The sequence below is a fragment of the Alternaria arborescens genome (genome assembly GCF_004154835.1).
Source record: "Alternaria arborescens strain FERA 675 chromosome Unknown contig_5, whole genome shotgun sequence".
In the NCBI taxonomy this organism is placed as follows: Eukaryota; Fungi; Ascomycota; class Dothideomycetes; order Pleosporales; family Pleosporaceae; genus Alternaria; species Alternaria arborescens.
Window position 1 is genome coordinate 1,331,273 of NW_021167860.1, and position 16,188 is coordinate 1,347,460.

The 16,188-nt window shown below is 51.5% G+C and overlaps 5 protein-coding genes across 5 annotated transcripts; all 5 read left to right on the forward strand.

Moving 5' to 3' along the window:
- Nucleotides 1–1,887: 1,887 nt before the first annotated feature.
- AA0111_g3153 (putative Na(+)/H(+) antiporter) lies at nt 1,888–5,085 on the forward strand (the record flags this gene model as incomplete). Its single annotated transcript, XM_028649006.1, has 1 exon — nt 1,888–5,085. One exon carries the CDS (start codon nt 1,888–1,890, stop codon nt 5,083–5,085), a length of 3,198 nt encoding a protein of 1,065 aa, XP_028509249.1.
- Nucleotides 5,086–6,128: 1,043 nt separating this feature from the next.
- On the forward strand, nt 6,129–7,523 carry AA0111_g3154 (hypothetical protein; the record flags this gene model as incomplete). The annotated part of the gene is made up of 2 exons (XM_028649007.1): nt 6,129–6,956; nt 7,005–7,523. The coding sequence occupies 2 exons, from the start codon at nt 6,129–6,131 to the stop codon at nt 7,521–7,523; spliced, it is 1,347 nt and encodes a 448-aa protein (XP_028509252.1).
- A 1,183-nt stretch (nt 7,524–8,706) lies between these two features.
- AA0111_g3155 (hypothetical protein) lies at nt 8,707–9,830 on the forward strand (the record flags this gene model as incomplete). The annotated part of the gene is made up of 2 exons (XM_028649008.1): nt 8,707–9,160; nt 9,223–9,830. The coding sequence occupies 2 exons, from the start codon at nt 8,707–8,709 to the stop codon at nt 9,828–9,830; spliced, it is 1,062 nt and encodes a 353-aa protein (XP_028509251.1).
- A 1,002-nt stretch (nt 9,831–10,832) lies between these two features.
- AA0111_g3156 (Sulfite efflux pump) lies at nt 10,833–12,031 on the forward strand (the record flags this gene model as incomplete). Its single annotated transcript, XM_028649009.1, has 2 exons — nt 10,833–11,197; nt 11,299–12,031. The coding sequence occupies 2 exons, from the start codon at nt 10,833–10,835 to the stop codon at nt 12,029–12,031; spliced, it is 1,098 nt and encodes a 365-aa protein (XP_028509254.1).
- Nucleotides 12,032–12,994: 963 nt separating this feature from the next.
- On the forward strand, nt 12,995–15,660 carry AA0111_g3157 (Cell division control protein 48; the record flags this gene model as incomplete). Its single annotated transcript, XM_028649010.1, has 5 exons — nt 12,995–13,041; nt 13,096–13,123; nt 13,175–13,230; nt 13,279–13,528; nt 13,582–15,660. 5 exons carry the CDS (start codon nt 12,995–12,997, stop codon nt 15,658–15,660), a joined length of 2,460 nt encoding a protein of 819 aa, XP_028509253.1.
- Between the last annotated feature and the right edge of the window lie 528 nt (nt 15,661–16,188).

Below are 16,188 nucleotides of genomic sequence, written 5' to 3' on the forward strand. Positions count from 1 at the left end.
CCTTTTTAAGATCTTGACAGGTTTTGGATGGGCAAGGGCTGTTTCATGCGGAGTAGCTCAAAATTCCCAACTTGAGTAGTACTATGACGTAGAGATCGGTGTTACTTTGACTCTACTCTTACTGAGGTAGGACATGTGCATGTGCAAGAGTTGGAAGAGGTCCGATGGTGAGAACTTTTGCGAAAATTTCAAGGGTACCTCAGCCCTGCGCATAGCATTTCGAAAAGTATGTTTGGGCGCACTACAATTCGCGCAAACGGATTGTTGCTGGGGAGGCATCTTAGGCGATTCGCCAGGGTTGCATCGCACCTAAGAGACTTATTCCCGGGGTGCATGGTGTTGCTCAGCGTGGTTTCCCTGACATCTTCGATCGCCTTCAATTTCTTCGCATTCGGGCCCTGCACATACATCTGCCTTGAAATATTAAGGTACTCTTTTCTTGCGAAGAGATTCAATGACGTTTGCCCGTCTCTTCTGCAATCCGCAACCATGCACGCGCTGCAGCATGTACAAAAATCGCATCCGCCCGGGTTTCCAACATTTAACTTATCTTGACATTGATTTACACCGCCTCTGGCGGCTGCAGTGCTTACGCTCCAGTTGGAAAATCTCTGCATAGCGGCTATTTGTGAGGGCCCATGTGCCTTCACCGGATAACGACTTAGCGATGGTCAATGACCTCGGGACCTTCCAACGTTGAGAGCTCCCTGAGTCGTGCTATCGAACCAACCACGCCTGCAGTTCGTGAGGTTTGTTGACTGAAGTCCGCTGATCGGCCTTCCTGCATAGACGATGCAGCACCCTGCATACAGAACCATCATGTGATAAGCAGCGTGCAGAAGGCTTTGTCATGTGGCATCCCTCCGAGAACGACGATTCATGAGGTCAAGAGGTTGTCCACGAAAAGCGAGAGCGAACGTGTTCAAGGCTTGGGCACAACAGTTCCAAGGCTGGGGCGGCTCATAGCGCGGCCTATCGGAGCGAACTGAGCTCCGCCCCCAGCCGTTGCTTTGATAGAAGACGCTGCGATTTCGACCGTTTCTGAACGGTTTTTGCTGGGTTGCCGTCCGCCAGACTCGTTCATGTAGCGGAAGTTTTGCCGGCCAAGTTTCGGCACCCAAGATCGCGTTGAACAGTGTGGCTGTTGAACGGTGGCGTCCGATTAGGCCATTCCTAGTCCACCCCGGAGCCAACCAACGTCATTGCCAAGTACCAAGCACTTTAGTATGGAAGAGAGATAATCGCATTCTAATCTCTGTTTCTTTCGCTCGTTTTCCCGTCGAGCTGAAGAGTCCCGACGACGACGACGACGATTCGCCCTGGCAATTGAAGTGGCTTGATCAGAAACGCGCCTTTGTTTTCCCAATCTGCGCACGCCCAATCGCGCTCGACTCTGGTTGACAGCCGACTACCACGCGCACCATCCAAGCTTTCGGATGAGCCTGCCGAGCGGCACCTAGACCTCGTAAGCATTCGGCTTGGGCTTTCTTGTTTCTCCCATAACATTGACTAACTGGCCACTCCCAAAAGTTGTGCGACAGCAAAGGCGGAGCACTCTCCACGGCCCCGCAGGCATACCATACCATCACCGTCATTGCCGTATAGGGCTGTGCTGGACCGGCGTCTGGGCGGATCCCCATATACATGCATTCGGTCTCGCTACCACCTTTCTCTTCCTTTGACCGCTTCTCTCGACAACGCGGCCCCGGTGCCAAAATCCTCCCTACATAACCATTGCTCGCCCGCGAGACTCTTCTTCGCCCACCTCGGCCACCAACCGCGCCGAACTGCCTTCCGCTTCTCCGCATACAGGCGTCGTATACGTGCGACAAATAGTTAGACGGATACAGAAACACACATAGAGACAAGGACCATCAAAACGTCACAATGGCGTGGGACCACCTCTCCATCACAAAGCCGCATCTGGTCTACCTGATCCTTGGAGGCTTCACTAGTCTGTTCATGCTGTGCTCCTCTGTGATCAAGGAGCGTCTGTACATTGGTGAAGCCACAGTCGCGACAATCTGTGGTATCATATTCGGTCCACATGCCGCAAACCTCATAGATCCATCAACCTGGGGAAACGTCGACTTGATCACCCTCGAGTTTTCGCGCATTGTCCTTGTCGTGCAATGTTTCGCTGTCGGTGTCGAGTTGCCTCGCGCATACATGGAGAAGCACTGGAAGTCAGTCGTGGCACTACTGCTTCCAGTCATGACTTTTGGCTGGCTAATAACTAGCCTGTTCATCTGGGGCCTGTTCCACTCTCACCTCAACTGGCTTGACAGTCTTTGCGTTGCAGCTTGTGTGACTGCCACAGACCCTGTCTTAGCATCATCAGTCGTCGGTAAAGGCAAGTTCGCCAAGCGAGTACCCAAACATCTTCGAGACTTGTTGTCCTGTGAATCTGGCTGCAACGATGGCATGGCGTTCCCCTTCGTTTACTTGGCCATCTACTTGATTCACTACCGACCAGACGCCAACGCGGTCGCTTATCACTGGTTTTGCTACACCATCCTTTATGAATGCATCTTCGGCGCCTTCTATGGAGTTGTCGTCGGATACATTGCGCGTCGCGCTATTCGGTGGGCGCACGAGAAAGATCTCATTGATCGAGAGAGTTTCCTCGTCTTCTACTTCGTGCTGGCGTTGTTCTGTGCTGGCTCCGGTGCCCTGCTGGGCATGGATGACTTGTTGGTGGGCTTCGCCTGTGGTGTAGGCTTTTCCAACGACGGATGGTTCCTGGAGAAAACCGAGGAATCCCACGTATCCAACGTTATCGACCTGCTGATCAATTTGGCATTCTTCGTCTATTTTGGATCCATCATCCCCTGGGAATTGTTCAACGCACCGCTCATCGGGATAACACCATGGCGTCTCGTTGTGCTCGGCATTCTGGTACTTTTCTTCCGCCGTATTCCGATTATGTTGGCGCTCAAACCTGTCATTCCCGACCTTAAGACCTGGCGAGAGGCGTCCTTCGCTGGACATTTCGGACCTATTGGCGTCGGTGGCCTGTTTGTAGCGATCCTTGCAAGAGCCGAGCTGGAGACTGATACGACGACCCCGCTAGCCGTATTACCGGACGAGGGTTTCGAGCATTTGAACATCATCGAGATGATCTGGCCCATTACATGTTTCTTGGTCATCGTTAGTATCATTGTTCATGGAAGTTCAATCGCTGTCTTTACCCTTGGAAAACGCATCAATACCCTGACAATTTCCATGTCCTATACCCAAGCGAACGAGAATGGGCCCGGCTGGATGGATCGTCTTCCCCGCATCCAATCACGCTCCAGATCTTCTATGGGTCGACGTCCCTCTGAATCATCCATGGATGAAAAGTCAGAGCTCGCGACGGCAGGTTTTGGCAGCAGTTTCCTACGTCGTCAGAAGGAAGAGGACAGTAACTCTGTAAAGCCTGCGAATCGAGGCAGGCGCTGGGATGCTGGTCGAGGTCCAGGTGGACCAATCTCGCAGTCCGCCATTGGTCCTGCTAGGCGTGATGAAGAGAAGGGGCTACCAGCAGAACTCGAAGACACTGGCACCTTTCCTGGCACGATGGCCATCTCTAGCGACAGTTCATCGAGTGGCAAAGAGAAGATGAAGGGCCAGGTACCAGAAGAAGAGATGTATCAGGAGGGCCATGAGACTGTCATCGAAGATGAGGAAGGAAATGTTCTCGGTGTAAGAGACAGTCATGGTGAGCACGGTGCGGAGAGGCAAAGGCATGACCGCGAGAGGGCGCAGGAGCTCATGCGTACAAAGCATGTCCACGGTGGCGTGTCGCAAGATGAGCATGGCGGCGCACTCGAAGAAGCACCCGGTCGCATTGAAAACGCGATTGAACACCCTCATAAGACCTGGCGCAACCGAATGCAAAGTTACAAGGGTCAGAGTCAAAAGGAAAAGGCCACAGAATCACCAAAGGCAGAGAAGCCAGCCCAGAAATCAAGCCACAAGAACGGCCCCGCCCTCGCATACCAATATGGTAATACCATTATTGTTGAGGATGAGGATGGCGAGGTCCTGAAGAAGTACGACATACCGGCCGCTCCAAAGAAGGGGAAGGATGGCCGACCTGCCAACCATCGCGGCCAATCTATGGTAGAGACGTCTAGTCGTGCCGTTCAGAGTCTCAAGCGAATGGGAACCCACATGGGTGTACCAGCACAACAGGCTGGACCATCGGGCACTCAAGCGGCGAATAACAACAAAAAGAAACAGAAAGCAGCGGAAGCCGCAGCGAAAGAGCAAGAAGATGATGATCTACTCCGCTTCACCGTAACAGCTGGTGGCCGTCGGATGAGCAAGCTTGAGTTCATCCAGCAAATGTCGCAAATGAACCCTAAAGACAGGGCAAAGTTTGTACAAGCTAGTGATGCCCCTGAGGCCGTCAAAGATGCCGCACACCAAGATGCTAAGGACCACACTGCGGAACAACGCCGCCGTGCAGCTTCGGTACAGGCAAATATGCCCCCGGTTGTTGGAGAAGAGGGTGAGGCCGAACTTCATAAGATCGAATCGCCAGCGGCTAAGGAAGAAGGCCACCGTCGGGGCCCCGAAGGTCTGACATTAGTGGACAGTAACGATGAGCATGTTCCCTTCCACTCCGTACGCCAGGATCTCGAGAACCGACCCAGCGATCAGGGTGGCGAAACCGCTGCACAGCGCCGACGTCGCTTAGCTGCGGAGAATATACCAGCTGAAACTTCAGGCGGTTCCGCCATTCTGCCGCCATCGCAGCAACCAGAAGAAGGGTTTGAAGGCGAAACAGCGGCAGAGCGCAGGCGTCGTCTGGGGGCCCTTGGTGTAGGTAAAGACAACTCTCCCGAATCTGATTCTGAAGATGAAGAGACTGGTGACCCACTTGAGACTGGTCGTGGTACACACTCGCGCACCGCTGAGCCAAGTCGAAAGACGCTTTCACCTACGCCACGCACGCCTGGTATCCGTTTCGCAGATCAACCTAGAGTCCCAACAAGGGATGAGCGTGCCGCCGAGGATGCTCGAGAAAAGGAGGAGAGTCAGAAGGAAAAGGATGGCAAGAAGAGTGGGCTCAGCAAGCTCATTGGAAGGAAGTAGGTTGTTGATTTCACTATATTTCTTGGGATCAAATGTTTAATTCAAGGTCGATGCATTTGTGCTTGCATAGCGTCGTGGAGTTTAGAAGCGGTCTCTCGAAGACTTGCATGAGTCGCAATGTAGTCATTGAGTCATGGTGCTAGGTGTTCCTATTGAATGAAGAATGCGACACATGTCTTACATCAAATCACACTCCCTTTTCGTCCCAATCCTAATTGCTGGAGGTATCCAAAAAACAAACACAGTGTATTACAATGTCGTAGCGACGAAATGGAGGATTCACTCCATATAGGCAGGTATTTGGTTGCTGTCGATGTAAATTGCTCTTATTTCTGTAATCCACGTTCTGTTCGCCAAAACCTCGGTGCCTCGGGTCTCGCTCGGTGCTTAAGCGGCCAGTTCTTCGCTCCCTAGCTACCTAGGTAAGTCCAACTGTCACTACGCCACACACGATCTTCTACACTTTACTGAGGTTCAGTAATCAGTGGTTATACATTCAGCAGACATCGCGATGTGCTCCGCGACGCTCGTATGGCACCCCACCTTGACGTAGCATCATATGGGAAATTGCCTCGAAGCGGCAGCTGGCAAAGTATACTACCTTGGCGCCCAGGCTTTTGGAGATGAAAAATCTTATCAGATTGATAAGATGATCAGATTAGCGCTGATGGACCACATCGTCGTTCCACTGGTGATGCTATAGCTACAACATCATGCCATAAGTGTGCATAATTGCGGACACGACCTCGGATTAAGTCTCCCTCCTTAGACCCGTCCAAGCGACCGGTCCTCAGATCGCGCCAATCATAAGCTATCGTGTCTGCAGCCTCGCGATCATTCTTAGCTAGCCGACATACCTGAGTCAAAGATGTAGAGCATGACGAGAAAAGACTTTGATACGGACGATGCTCCGGGTTTCTTGTACTCCGATGACGGGAAGTGCCCCTACATGAGTACTGATGGGATATAATATATATCAGCCATATTTGCTTCCCAATTTTGACGTATCCCTCTACTAACTCTAGGCTTCCAAGCACGGCAACATGGGTTCCATTCAGCAACATGAGATTGCAACGCTCAACAGTTTAGCGGCCCAAATCAGCGAGCTGGCTGCTAAGATGACGAAGCAGCTGGAGGCTGAAAATGTGACACCAGTCACTCTTGAGGCCGACAGTCCGATCAAGTACGAGAAACTCCCGGGAGATGTTTTCATGACCCGACAACTGCTTGAGGACGCGTTGAAGGACATGTGGATTCTAAGCCAAGGGCCGAGTGAGAGCGTGTTTAACTACGTACACATGGCCATCCCAGACACGGCATGCTTGAACGTCCTCAACCAGTTTGACTTTTGGGGTGCGGTGCCAGTCGATGGCGAAGCGACATTTGAGGATATAGCAAGGCATACCAAGCTCCCTCTTGAGGTGGTGAGTCGTGTCATCGACCATGCCGTCACGATGCGCTTCTTCCACAAACCTTCGCCCACATCGATCTCAGTCAAACATAGCTCACGATCTGCTGCACTGGCCAAAGACTCTGGCTTGTCTGCACTCGTGCAGATGGTGTTGGATGAAACGGGTCCCCCAATGTTCTTGCTTCCAGAAGCTTTGCGACGCTTCTCGCAGGGAAAACCTGAGATAAGCAAGGACATAAAAGAGACTGCTTTTAGGCTGTGTCACTCTGGCGGTGAAGCGTGGGGCAACTATGAGACCAGTTGGGAGTTTATCGAAAACGATGGCGAGGGTGAGAAGAAGGGCTGGCGACAGAGGAACTTCGTCAAGTTCATGGCCTATATCAAGGATCTGTTCCACACCGAAAACATGGTACTCGAAGCCATCGATTGGAAGGCAGAGGGCGAAGTCACGGTCGTTGACGTGAGTATACCTAGACCTGATCCTTATCCTGACACTAACAATCATTAGCTCGGTGGTTCAGCTGGTCACGACGATGCTGTTCTTGCAACCAAGTTCCCTAACCTCAAGATCGTAGTCCAAGATCTCCCCGAAGTCGCCCCAGTCTTTGAAAAAGAATTCCCATCCGAATTAAGATCGCGCGTCTCGTTTCTTACACACAACCTTTTCGATCCACAGCCTGTACAAGCGGATATTTACATGCTCAAGTGGATCTTACACGACTGGCCGGACGTTGAGTCAGTGAAGATATTGCAAGCACTCCGGCCCGCACTCCGGCCCGGTGCCCGCGTTCTTTTCATCGATTATGTGGGCAAGCAGGAGCCGAGCAACGAGGAGCTGCCAAGGAGTATACAGGGCTTTGGTACAGCCACTGATCTGAGGATGATGGCATTATTTAACGCGAAGGAGAGGCCAGTAGAGGCGTGGAAGGACATCTTCAAGCAGGCTGATGAGAGATACGATGTTGTTAGAGTTGAAGCTGATCCGTTGAGCTTCATGTGCGTGCTTGAGGCTGTGTGGAGGGGCTAGATGTCATATGGCACACCGCGATCTCGCTTCTAAACTGGCCGTCTAATCAGACAAGCAATCTATCTTGTTGTTCTGTCGTACCTGTGTCCCTCGTTCCACACAGATTGATGTAACGAGGCTCAGCTCGGACCCGAAAGCTGCTACAATTACTAGGCTAAGAAAAGCTTTGCTCAGATAAAGGGCGCGAGATTTAGAGAGCTGAATGCGCTACAGGCACTCGATTGTGTTGCATGCTCAGCGCACCAGGCTGTTTGACGCCGATGTTCACATGTGCCGCGACTTTGTCATGGTGAAGAAACAGCATCCCACCTATGCGATACACAATATAAATTGAAGATATTGAAAAAAACTCATCGAGAAAAAACTCCCCGTAGCTCAGTTGGTTTAGAGCGTCTGACTGTAATATCTGCTGTTATCAGAAGGTCCCTTGTTCGACTCATGGTGGGGAGAATAATTCTCTTTTTGCCTTTTTTGCTCTTGTCTGTACCTAGTATCATATGCCATGAGGTGTTTCGAGCTAGCTTGTGGAAAGTCGAAACAGCATTCCAAACAAGCTATCTATGCGCTATACTCGGGACATTACCAGCCGTGACATCGGACCGGCTCCAGACAGGGCAGATCATAGTATGGTTATCGAAAAGCTCAATGCAGACGCCCAAGCCCAGAGCCACTCCGGCATAATGATCTTTTTGACGCCTCTAGCAGCCGTCAGACCCAACGCCACAATGGAAGCATTCCTACCGACCCTAGAGACATGCATACAACTGGTACTGGGCTGGCCAATGGGCGGTGCCCTTACTCCCCAGGTAGTCTCTGTTTATGAACAACTAGCGTACCAAAACGTCGTCAAGACGGCCCTTCATGTACATGCAGAAAGGTTTAGAGATACGAATTCTTCAAGAAGTATCCGATACCCGGCAACGTGTATTTATAAGAATAGTTCACAAAGATAGTCACGACCAAATCATCACTTCAGATCCTCGTCCACAATCATCAGTCAGTTCTTTCTTCAGCGCCTTCGTTTAGTCATTTCACCATGTCTCCCCGAGTAAATACCGTCATCTTATATATATCATTTTTATCTATTGGGCAGATTGCGCAGGCGCAAACTCCCAAGCTTATATCGATACCGATAAAACACTCTAATATTGATGACGCGGGTCCTTTCATCCCTCTTGTTTCGATGGGGGTCGGTACTCCACCACAGCTGATAACGGCGATCTTGGACACGGGAAGTAGCGATCTCGTCATCCCAAGGACAGGCAGTAGAATCTGTCAAGACAAACAGCAGCAATGCTCTGGCACACCTTTCGTCACTGGTTCGTTCGATACGGATCGTGACACTAGTATTGCAGATGTCAATACAAAGCTCAACACGAGTTTTGCAAACGGTGCTGTGTTCCAAGGAGGATTCGTCAAGACAACACTGACGCTCGGTAACCAAAGTGTGTCGGATTCACAACTCGGAGTCATCGAGCAAGGTTCGCTGCCTTCTGGGAATCCACTTTTTCCCATATTCGGTATCGGTCCTATTGAGAACGAAGTTGTCCAGCCACCATACCAGAATACATTGGCCAATCTCAAGGATACTGGTGCTATTAATGCCAATGTATATGGTATCTTCATGAACGATTTCCGTAAGTTGAGCATAGCAAATGTTCGAATGAATGCCAGGCTGATATCGGTATCCTCTTGACAGGCAGTCCAGAGGGCTCTATTGTGTTTGGCGGTGTTGACACCGCGAAGTTCCAAAGCCCGCTCCAAGATGCAGGACCACTTTTATTGAACAATGGAGGCGTTGCGTCGCAATTTGTAATCGATTTCAGCTCCATGCAGTTGGTCAGCGGCAACTCATCCTCCTTGAGATCCAACGTCGACTTGACACCACGGGGCGGCCTCCCTCCGGCGTTGATCGACACTGGAAACCCCTCGCTGAACATTCCATCAGCTTCTCTACGCGCCATGGCCATGGCTATAGGTGCGAATTTTGACGATCAAGCTGGTCAGCTGAGCAGTGTGCCGTGTGATCTTGGCTCCCGCGGAGAGAGCCTCTCATTCGGCTTCAACAACAACCAAGCGAAGATCAGCACTCCTTTGGCTGCGATGCTTGTTCGAGATTCGTCTTCGGGCACGACTGAATGTTTCCTACCGATGTTTCCTTCAGATGGGGATGATACAGCAAGCCTAGGCGCTCCGTTCATGCAAGGAGCTTACATCGTTTTTGATCTGGATCAAAAAAAGATCATGATGGCAAATGCAAACATCAATGCTACCAATTCGAACCTGCAGAAGTTAGACGGGTTGTAGTATCATTATCAAACAACAGTTCTAAAAGTATCAGCTACATTATATAGGCCTTGGAAAGTGATAACAATAAGTCCTTGATCACAGTACCTAAGTACCTTGACAAACCAAGTGCCTGATGTTGCTTCAGGAGGCAAACAGAAGTGTATGTAGTAGTAGTAGTAGTAGTAGTAGTAGTAGTAGTAGTAGTAGTAGTAGTAGTAGTAGTAGTAGCAAGTGCAGCTCGAGCATGAACATAACTCTGCATTGCAGAGTAAAACACTACATTCCAGCGATAAGGTCTGTCAGGTGTCGTGTGCGAGGATCAGGAACAGGTTCGTGGAGTGCTTCCGGAAGCCGCATCTCGATCTAGACCCCAATCAGCTAGACTCAGTTACTCTGAAGCTCTCAATGTTGCCCAAGCGCTACTGCGTCAGTCTTTGGTAAACAATCATCATACGACCTCGAATATAAACGAATTTCGTTGTTCAAAAACTGTTTTTCTTCCCTTGTGCGCTGTTGAGATGCTTTGAGTCATGTACCTTTGACGTATCGAATTTCGGGCCATCGCCGAGGATCCGGCCGTCATGGTCTGTGTAAGCAAAGCTATCAGCAGATCCATATGAAAATGCAGGCCGTCCTGAAGAGAATAAAGCCTAGCCTGAGATTCCGATGACTCTAAGCCGCGAGGGTTTGCATAAGTGAGGAGCGGATTCCGCGTTATGTTTGATCTTAATCTTTTACCCTCGATCACCTCAAGTTCATCACTGTCATCCTCAACTCTCGCATCAGAATGTCGGCGCCGTGTGCGATACAGCATGGAGCTCGTATAACACCAACTGATTTGTGCAGTGGTCAAGCCGCGCTTTCAGATGGCCAAGCGCTGCCCAGATGGCTCATTCCAGCGGACCGTCGGGGTTGGCGACGTATTGTCCAAAACTTTACACCTGCATGGGTATGTAGCGTCGTCAGATACTGGAGTTTATGAGTAACGAGAGACTAAATGAGCCTCAGTTCGCCGTCACCATGGGTACAGGCATCGTCGCGGTCCTGTTTCACACCTTCTCGGAGCTCTACCCTAGCTACCATCGCTCGTTGAGAGCGCTGAGCATCGCCTTTTTCATACTCAACATCATCATATTCTCCACCATGCTCATGATATCAGTCCTCAGATACACACTGTATCCTGCCATATGGATTCTGATGCTTCGTCATCCGGTACAGTCGCTGTTTCTTGGCACAATACCCATGGGATTTGCTACCATCGTCAACATGTTCGCCGTTGTTTGCGTACCAAAATGGGCTGGCTTGACACCATACGTCTTGTGGGGCATGTGGTGGCTCGATGTCGCACTCAGCGTTGCTTGTTGCCTCTGGCTACCTTTCCAGATGTGAGTTGACCATGTTTGTCGCTTGAATCTCAAGATCTCGCCTCAAAGTGTTTCTGTTATTGCGAGGAATATGAGAAAGCCACCAGCTAATATAGCTGCAGGATGACCAAACATCATAACCGTCATGAGACGATGACAGCAGCCTGGCTTCTGCCGATCGTGGCCTGCATCGTTGCAGCAGCTTCTGGCGGCGTTGTCGCCTCGGTCTTGCCTGACCCGAATCACGCCCTTGTCACCATAATCACCAGCTACGTCCTTTGGGGTATGGGTCTACCCCTGGCACTCGTGATAATGGTTATATACTTCCATCGTCTTGCCATTCATAACCTTCCATCTCAGGAGGTTATCGTCAGCGTCTTCTTGCCTCTCGGCCCCATGGGCCAGGGCGGATACGCAGTCTTGAAACTCGGCATTCAAGCTTCGAAGACCTTCCCAGATACAAAAGCCTTGCACCCGGTAGCTGGAGAGGTCCTCTACGTACTAGGCTGGATGACCGCCATCACACTCTGGGGCTTCGGTCTGGTATGGTTGTTCTTCGCTGTCGCGTCGATCAGTCGAAACAAGTTCCCTTTTAACATGGGTTGGTGGGGTTTCACCTTTCCTATTGGCGTCTTTACAATGTCTACCATTACCATAGGACAAGAACTTCCTTCCGCTTTCTTTAGGATTCTAGGAACGATACTTGGAATTAGTGTCGTTCTCCTCTGGGTGCTTGTCGCTGTTGGCACTATGAAGAACATTATATACGCGAACATGTTCGAAGCGCCTTGCTTGCGCGACATAGAGAAGAAAGCATGTGCAGCTTCTCGTGGGATGCAACATCAGGACGCGTAGGTAGATACAGCATAGAGACCCTTCGTCGTTGCGAGAGTAATGTTTAGCTGGGAGCTTCACTCACTAGCTGACTGTAAATAAAAGGGCGATTAGACCGAAAAGGACGAGGAAATGTCACGCTCGTGACGAGATCAAAGTCAACTTACAAGCTCCTGGAGACGCCCGTTTCATTTCCAGCGAAGCTCGTATTTCTTCCTTGACTGGTAGTGGGGATAGGTTGCGAAACGCAGTACCACCTGGTGCTTCACCCTGGCTACCGTAGCGGGAATCACGAAGCAGCCAACTAAGACGGATCCGCATCTTATCGATAAACCGTTAGACGCAGATCTACCATGACGTGAAACAGCAAATGATTCCTCTTTGCCTGGTGAGAGTTGCCCTCTTAGATGTGCGTGCTATCTATGAGTATCAGTGGAAGGCACACATGCATGTAGATATTGTCGTGTTGTACCGTACGTGGCGGACATGTAGGTTTACTTATCGCGCACTGACGAAGGGCCGATATGGAGCATCTCTCTTGGCGCTTCCTCTGGTGGCGGAATATGAGGCTGCAGCAGGCTCCAGTCGGACGCGTAACAACGCCAGTCTCACTCTGGAGTCGCGGGTAGTGGCACGAGCTGGCCCTTGTAGGACTTTGCGAGGGTGGCGGCAAGCAATCCGCGGTGAAAGGGACACAGTGTTTCTTAGTAGGTCCGCTTGTCTAAGCGTTTCCAGCAACTTCCAATGTTGCGGCGGAAGGAGCACGGACCCTAAGGCAACATCAAGCTAGCTCGAGCAGTGAGATCACCGACTGTTCAAGCTCCAACTTACTTAAACCACGACGCCCCAAGCACCGGAGATCCATCATCTCCATCTTACCCCCCCACACCACTCACCCCCCTCTCAACCGCGCTGCAATTACTTCTATCCCTCTTTGCACTGAAAAAGTAATTTCGCAGAACCACATATAGACACATCAGCAAGATGTCGGCTGAACCAGACCACTCCAAGCCCAAGGTGGACCTTTCAAAGTACGTCGCTTGCCACCACTTCCGCACTTGCGACAGCGACTAACAGCATCTCAGGAACCCCGACGGCGCTGAGCCCAAGGATGTAGGCACCGCGAAGCACCTTTCTGCGCCTGCCCTTACTGACCCGCCACAGAACGATGAGACCGCAACTGCCATCCTCAAGAAGAAGAAGAAGCCAAACTCCCTGATGTAGGTGCTCCAGGAAGCGATTTGAGAAGCCTCTCCTAACTTTCTCAGTGTCACCGACGCCGTCAACGATGACAACTCGATTATCGCTCTCTCAAACAACACCATGGAGACTCTCCAGCTCTTCCGTGGTGACACAGTTCTCGTCAAGGGCAAGAAGCGGAAGGACACCGTCCTCATCGTGCTTGCAGACGACGATCTTGATGACGGCTCCGCGCGGATAAACCGTGTCGTTCGCCACAACCTGCGTGTCAAGCACGGTGATGTTATCACCATCCACCCGTGCCCGGACATCAAATACGTATGTATTCTCAGTCCCAGTCATTGTAAAATCGAGACTGACAACCTTTGCAGGCCAAGCGCATCGCAGTTCTCCCCATCGCCGACACAGTCGAGGGCATCACCGGATCGCTGTTCGACGTTTTCCTTGCCCCATACTTCCGCGAAGCCTACCGACCGGTTCGTCAAGGCGACACTTTCACAGCCCGCGGTGGTATGCGACAAGTGGAGTTCAAGGTTGTCGAGGTCGACCCACCGGAGTTCGGTATTGTCGCACAAGATACCGTCATCCATTGCGAGGGCGAACCTATTCAGCGTGAGGACGAGGAGGGCAACCTCAACGAGGTCGGTTACGACGATATTGGTGGTTGCAGGAAGCAGATGGCACAGATCCGAGAGTTGGTTGAACTGCCGCTGAGGCATCCTCAGCTGTTCAAGTCCATCGGTATCAAGCCCCCGCGTGGTATCCTGATGTACGGTCCCCCCGGTACTGGTAAGACGCTGATGGCTCGTGCCGTCGCCAACGAGACTGGTGCTTTCTTCTTCCTGATCAACGGTCCTGAGATCATGTCCAAGATGGCCGGTGAATCAGAGTCAAATCTGCGAAAGGCTTTTGAGGAGGCCGAGAAGAACTCGCCAGCGATCATCTTCATTGATGAGATCGATTCAATCGCGCCTAAGCGTGAAAAGACCAACGGTGAAGTCGAGCGCCGTGTCGTCTCGCAACTGCTCACTCTCATGGATGGCATGAAGGCGCGCTCCAACGTCGTTGTCATGGCCGCCACCAACCGACCCAACTCGATCGACCCCGCCCTCCGCCGTTTCGGACGTTTCGATCGTGAAGTCGACATCGGTATTCCCGACCCTACCGGCCGTCTCGAGATCATGCAGATTCACACCAAGAACATGAAGCTTGGTGACGATGTCGATCTACAAACCATTGCTGCTGAGACTCACGGATACGTCGGTTCGGATTTGGCATCACTCTGCTCTGAGGCTGCTATGCAGCAGATTCGTGAGAAGATGGATCTCATCGATCTGGACGAGGACACCATCGATGCTGAGGTTCTCGACTCGCTTGGTGTGACCATGGAGAACTTCCGTTTCGCTCTTGGTGTTTCTAACCCTTCGGCTCTTCGTGAAGTGGCCGTGGTTGAGGTTCCTAACGTTCGGTGGGAGGACATTGGTGGTCTGGAAGAGGTCAAGCGCGAGCTCATTGAGTCTGTGCAGTACCCGGTCGACCACCCCGACAAGTTCCTCAAGTTCGGTATGTCTCCCTCGCGAGGTGTACTGTTCTACGGTCCTCCTGGTACTGGTAAGACGCTTCTTGCCAAGGCCGTTGCCAACGAGTGCGCGGCCAACTTCATCTCCATCAAGGGTCCCGAGCTACTTTCCATGTGGTTCGGTGAGTCAGAGAGCAACATCCGAGACATCTTTGACAAGGCTCGTGCCGCCGCACCTTGCGTTGTCTTCCTTGACGAGTTGGACTCTATTGCCAAGTCGCGTGGTGGATCTCAAGGAGATGCTGGTGGTGCATCCGACCGTGTCGTCAACCAGCTTCTGACTGAGATGGACGGTATGACATCAAAGAAGAATGTTTTCGTTATCGGCGCTACCAACCGACCGGAGCAGCTCGACAACGCCCTGTGCCGTCCTGGTCGTCTGGACACGCTCGTCTACGTTCCTCTACCCGATCTGGCCTCGCGTGCCAGCATCATCAAGGCTCAGCTGCGCAAGACTCCTGTTGCTGAGGATGTCAACATTGACTTCATCGCCCAGAATACCCACGGATTCTCCGGTGCCGATCTTGGTTTCGTCACCCAGCGTGCTGTTAAGCTCGCCATCAAGCAGTCTATTGCAATCGATATCGAGCGCCGCAAGGCTCGCGAGGCTGCTGGTGAAGATGTTGATATGGAAGTTGATGAGGAGGACCCAGTACCTGTGTTGACCAAGGCTCACTTCGAGGAGGCTATGCGCTCTGCTCGTCGTTCCGTTACCGACGTTGAGATCCGCCGATACGAGGCCTTTGCACAGTCAATGAAGAACTCTGGAGGTTCAAGCTTCTTCCGCTTCCCCGACGCTGAGAATGCGGAGGGCGGTGGTGAACAAAACACATTTGGTGCTGGTGGCGAGGACGAGGATTTGTACAACTAGAAAGTTGCAGCTAATAGCTGGAACGAGTGAGTACGAAATCATGACGAATGGGTTTCTTTTTTCATCACATGGCATGAGGGGCTATTGATGCCCCATACATAGATGGAGGCGCGCGTAATTGCCGGCGCTTTGACGAGATATCAGTAGTATCTTTGACGAACCAATGGCCTGAATGAGAATGCATGTTATCAATGAACTTGTGCTCCACGGCTATTCTGCTACTGTGCTGTACAACTCTACACCGACATCTATTTCACACCCCTATTCTGTCACAAACTCTTCCTGCTCATACATTCATGTCCTACCCAGTCGCCAAGCCCAAACATCGCTGACATACAAAGTGTCTGAGTGGCGCTGGAGTGCTTATCGGAGATGCAAGGTGATGTTGGTATCTCTCACAACAAGATCCGGGACGCACCAGCACTATTTGAGGATGTCGCGTACGCGACGCCGACTGTGCCGTCGATACTGCCGTTCGCTACGGCCATGTGTTGAGCTCTTGTTCTTGCATTTTCTCCTCCGATGCAT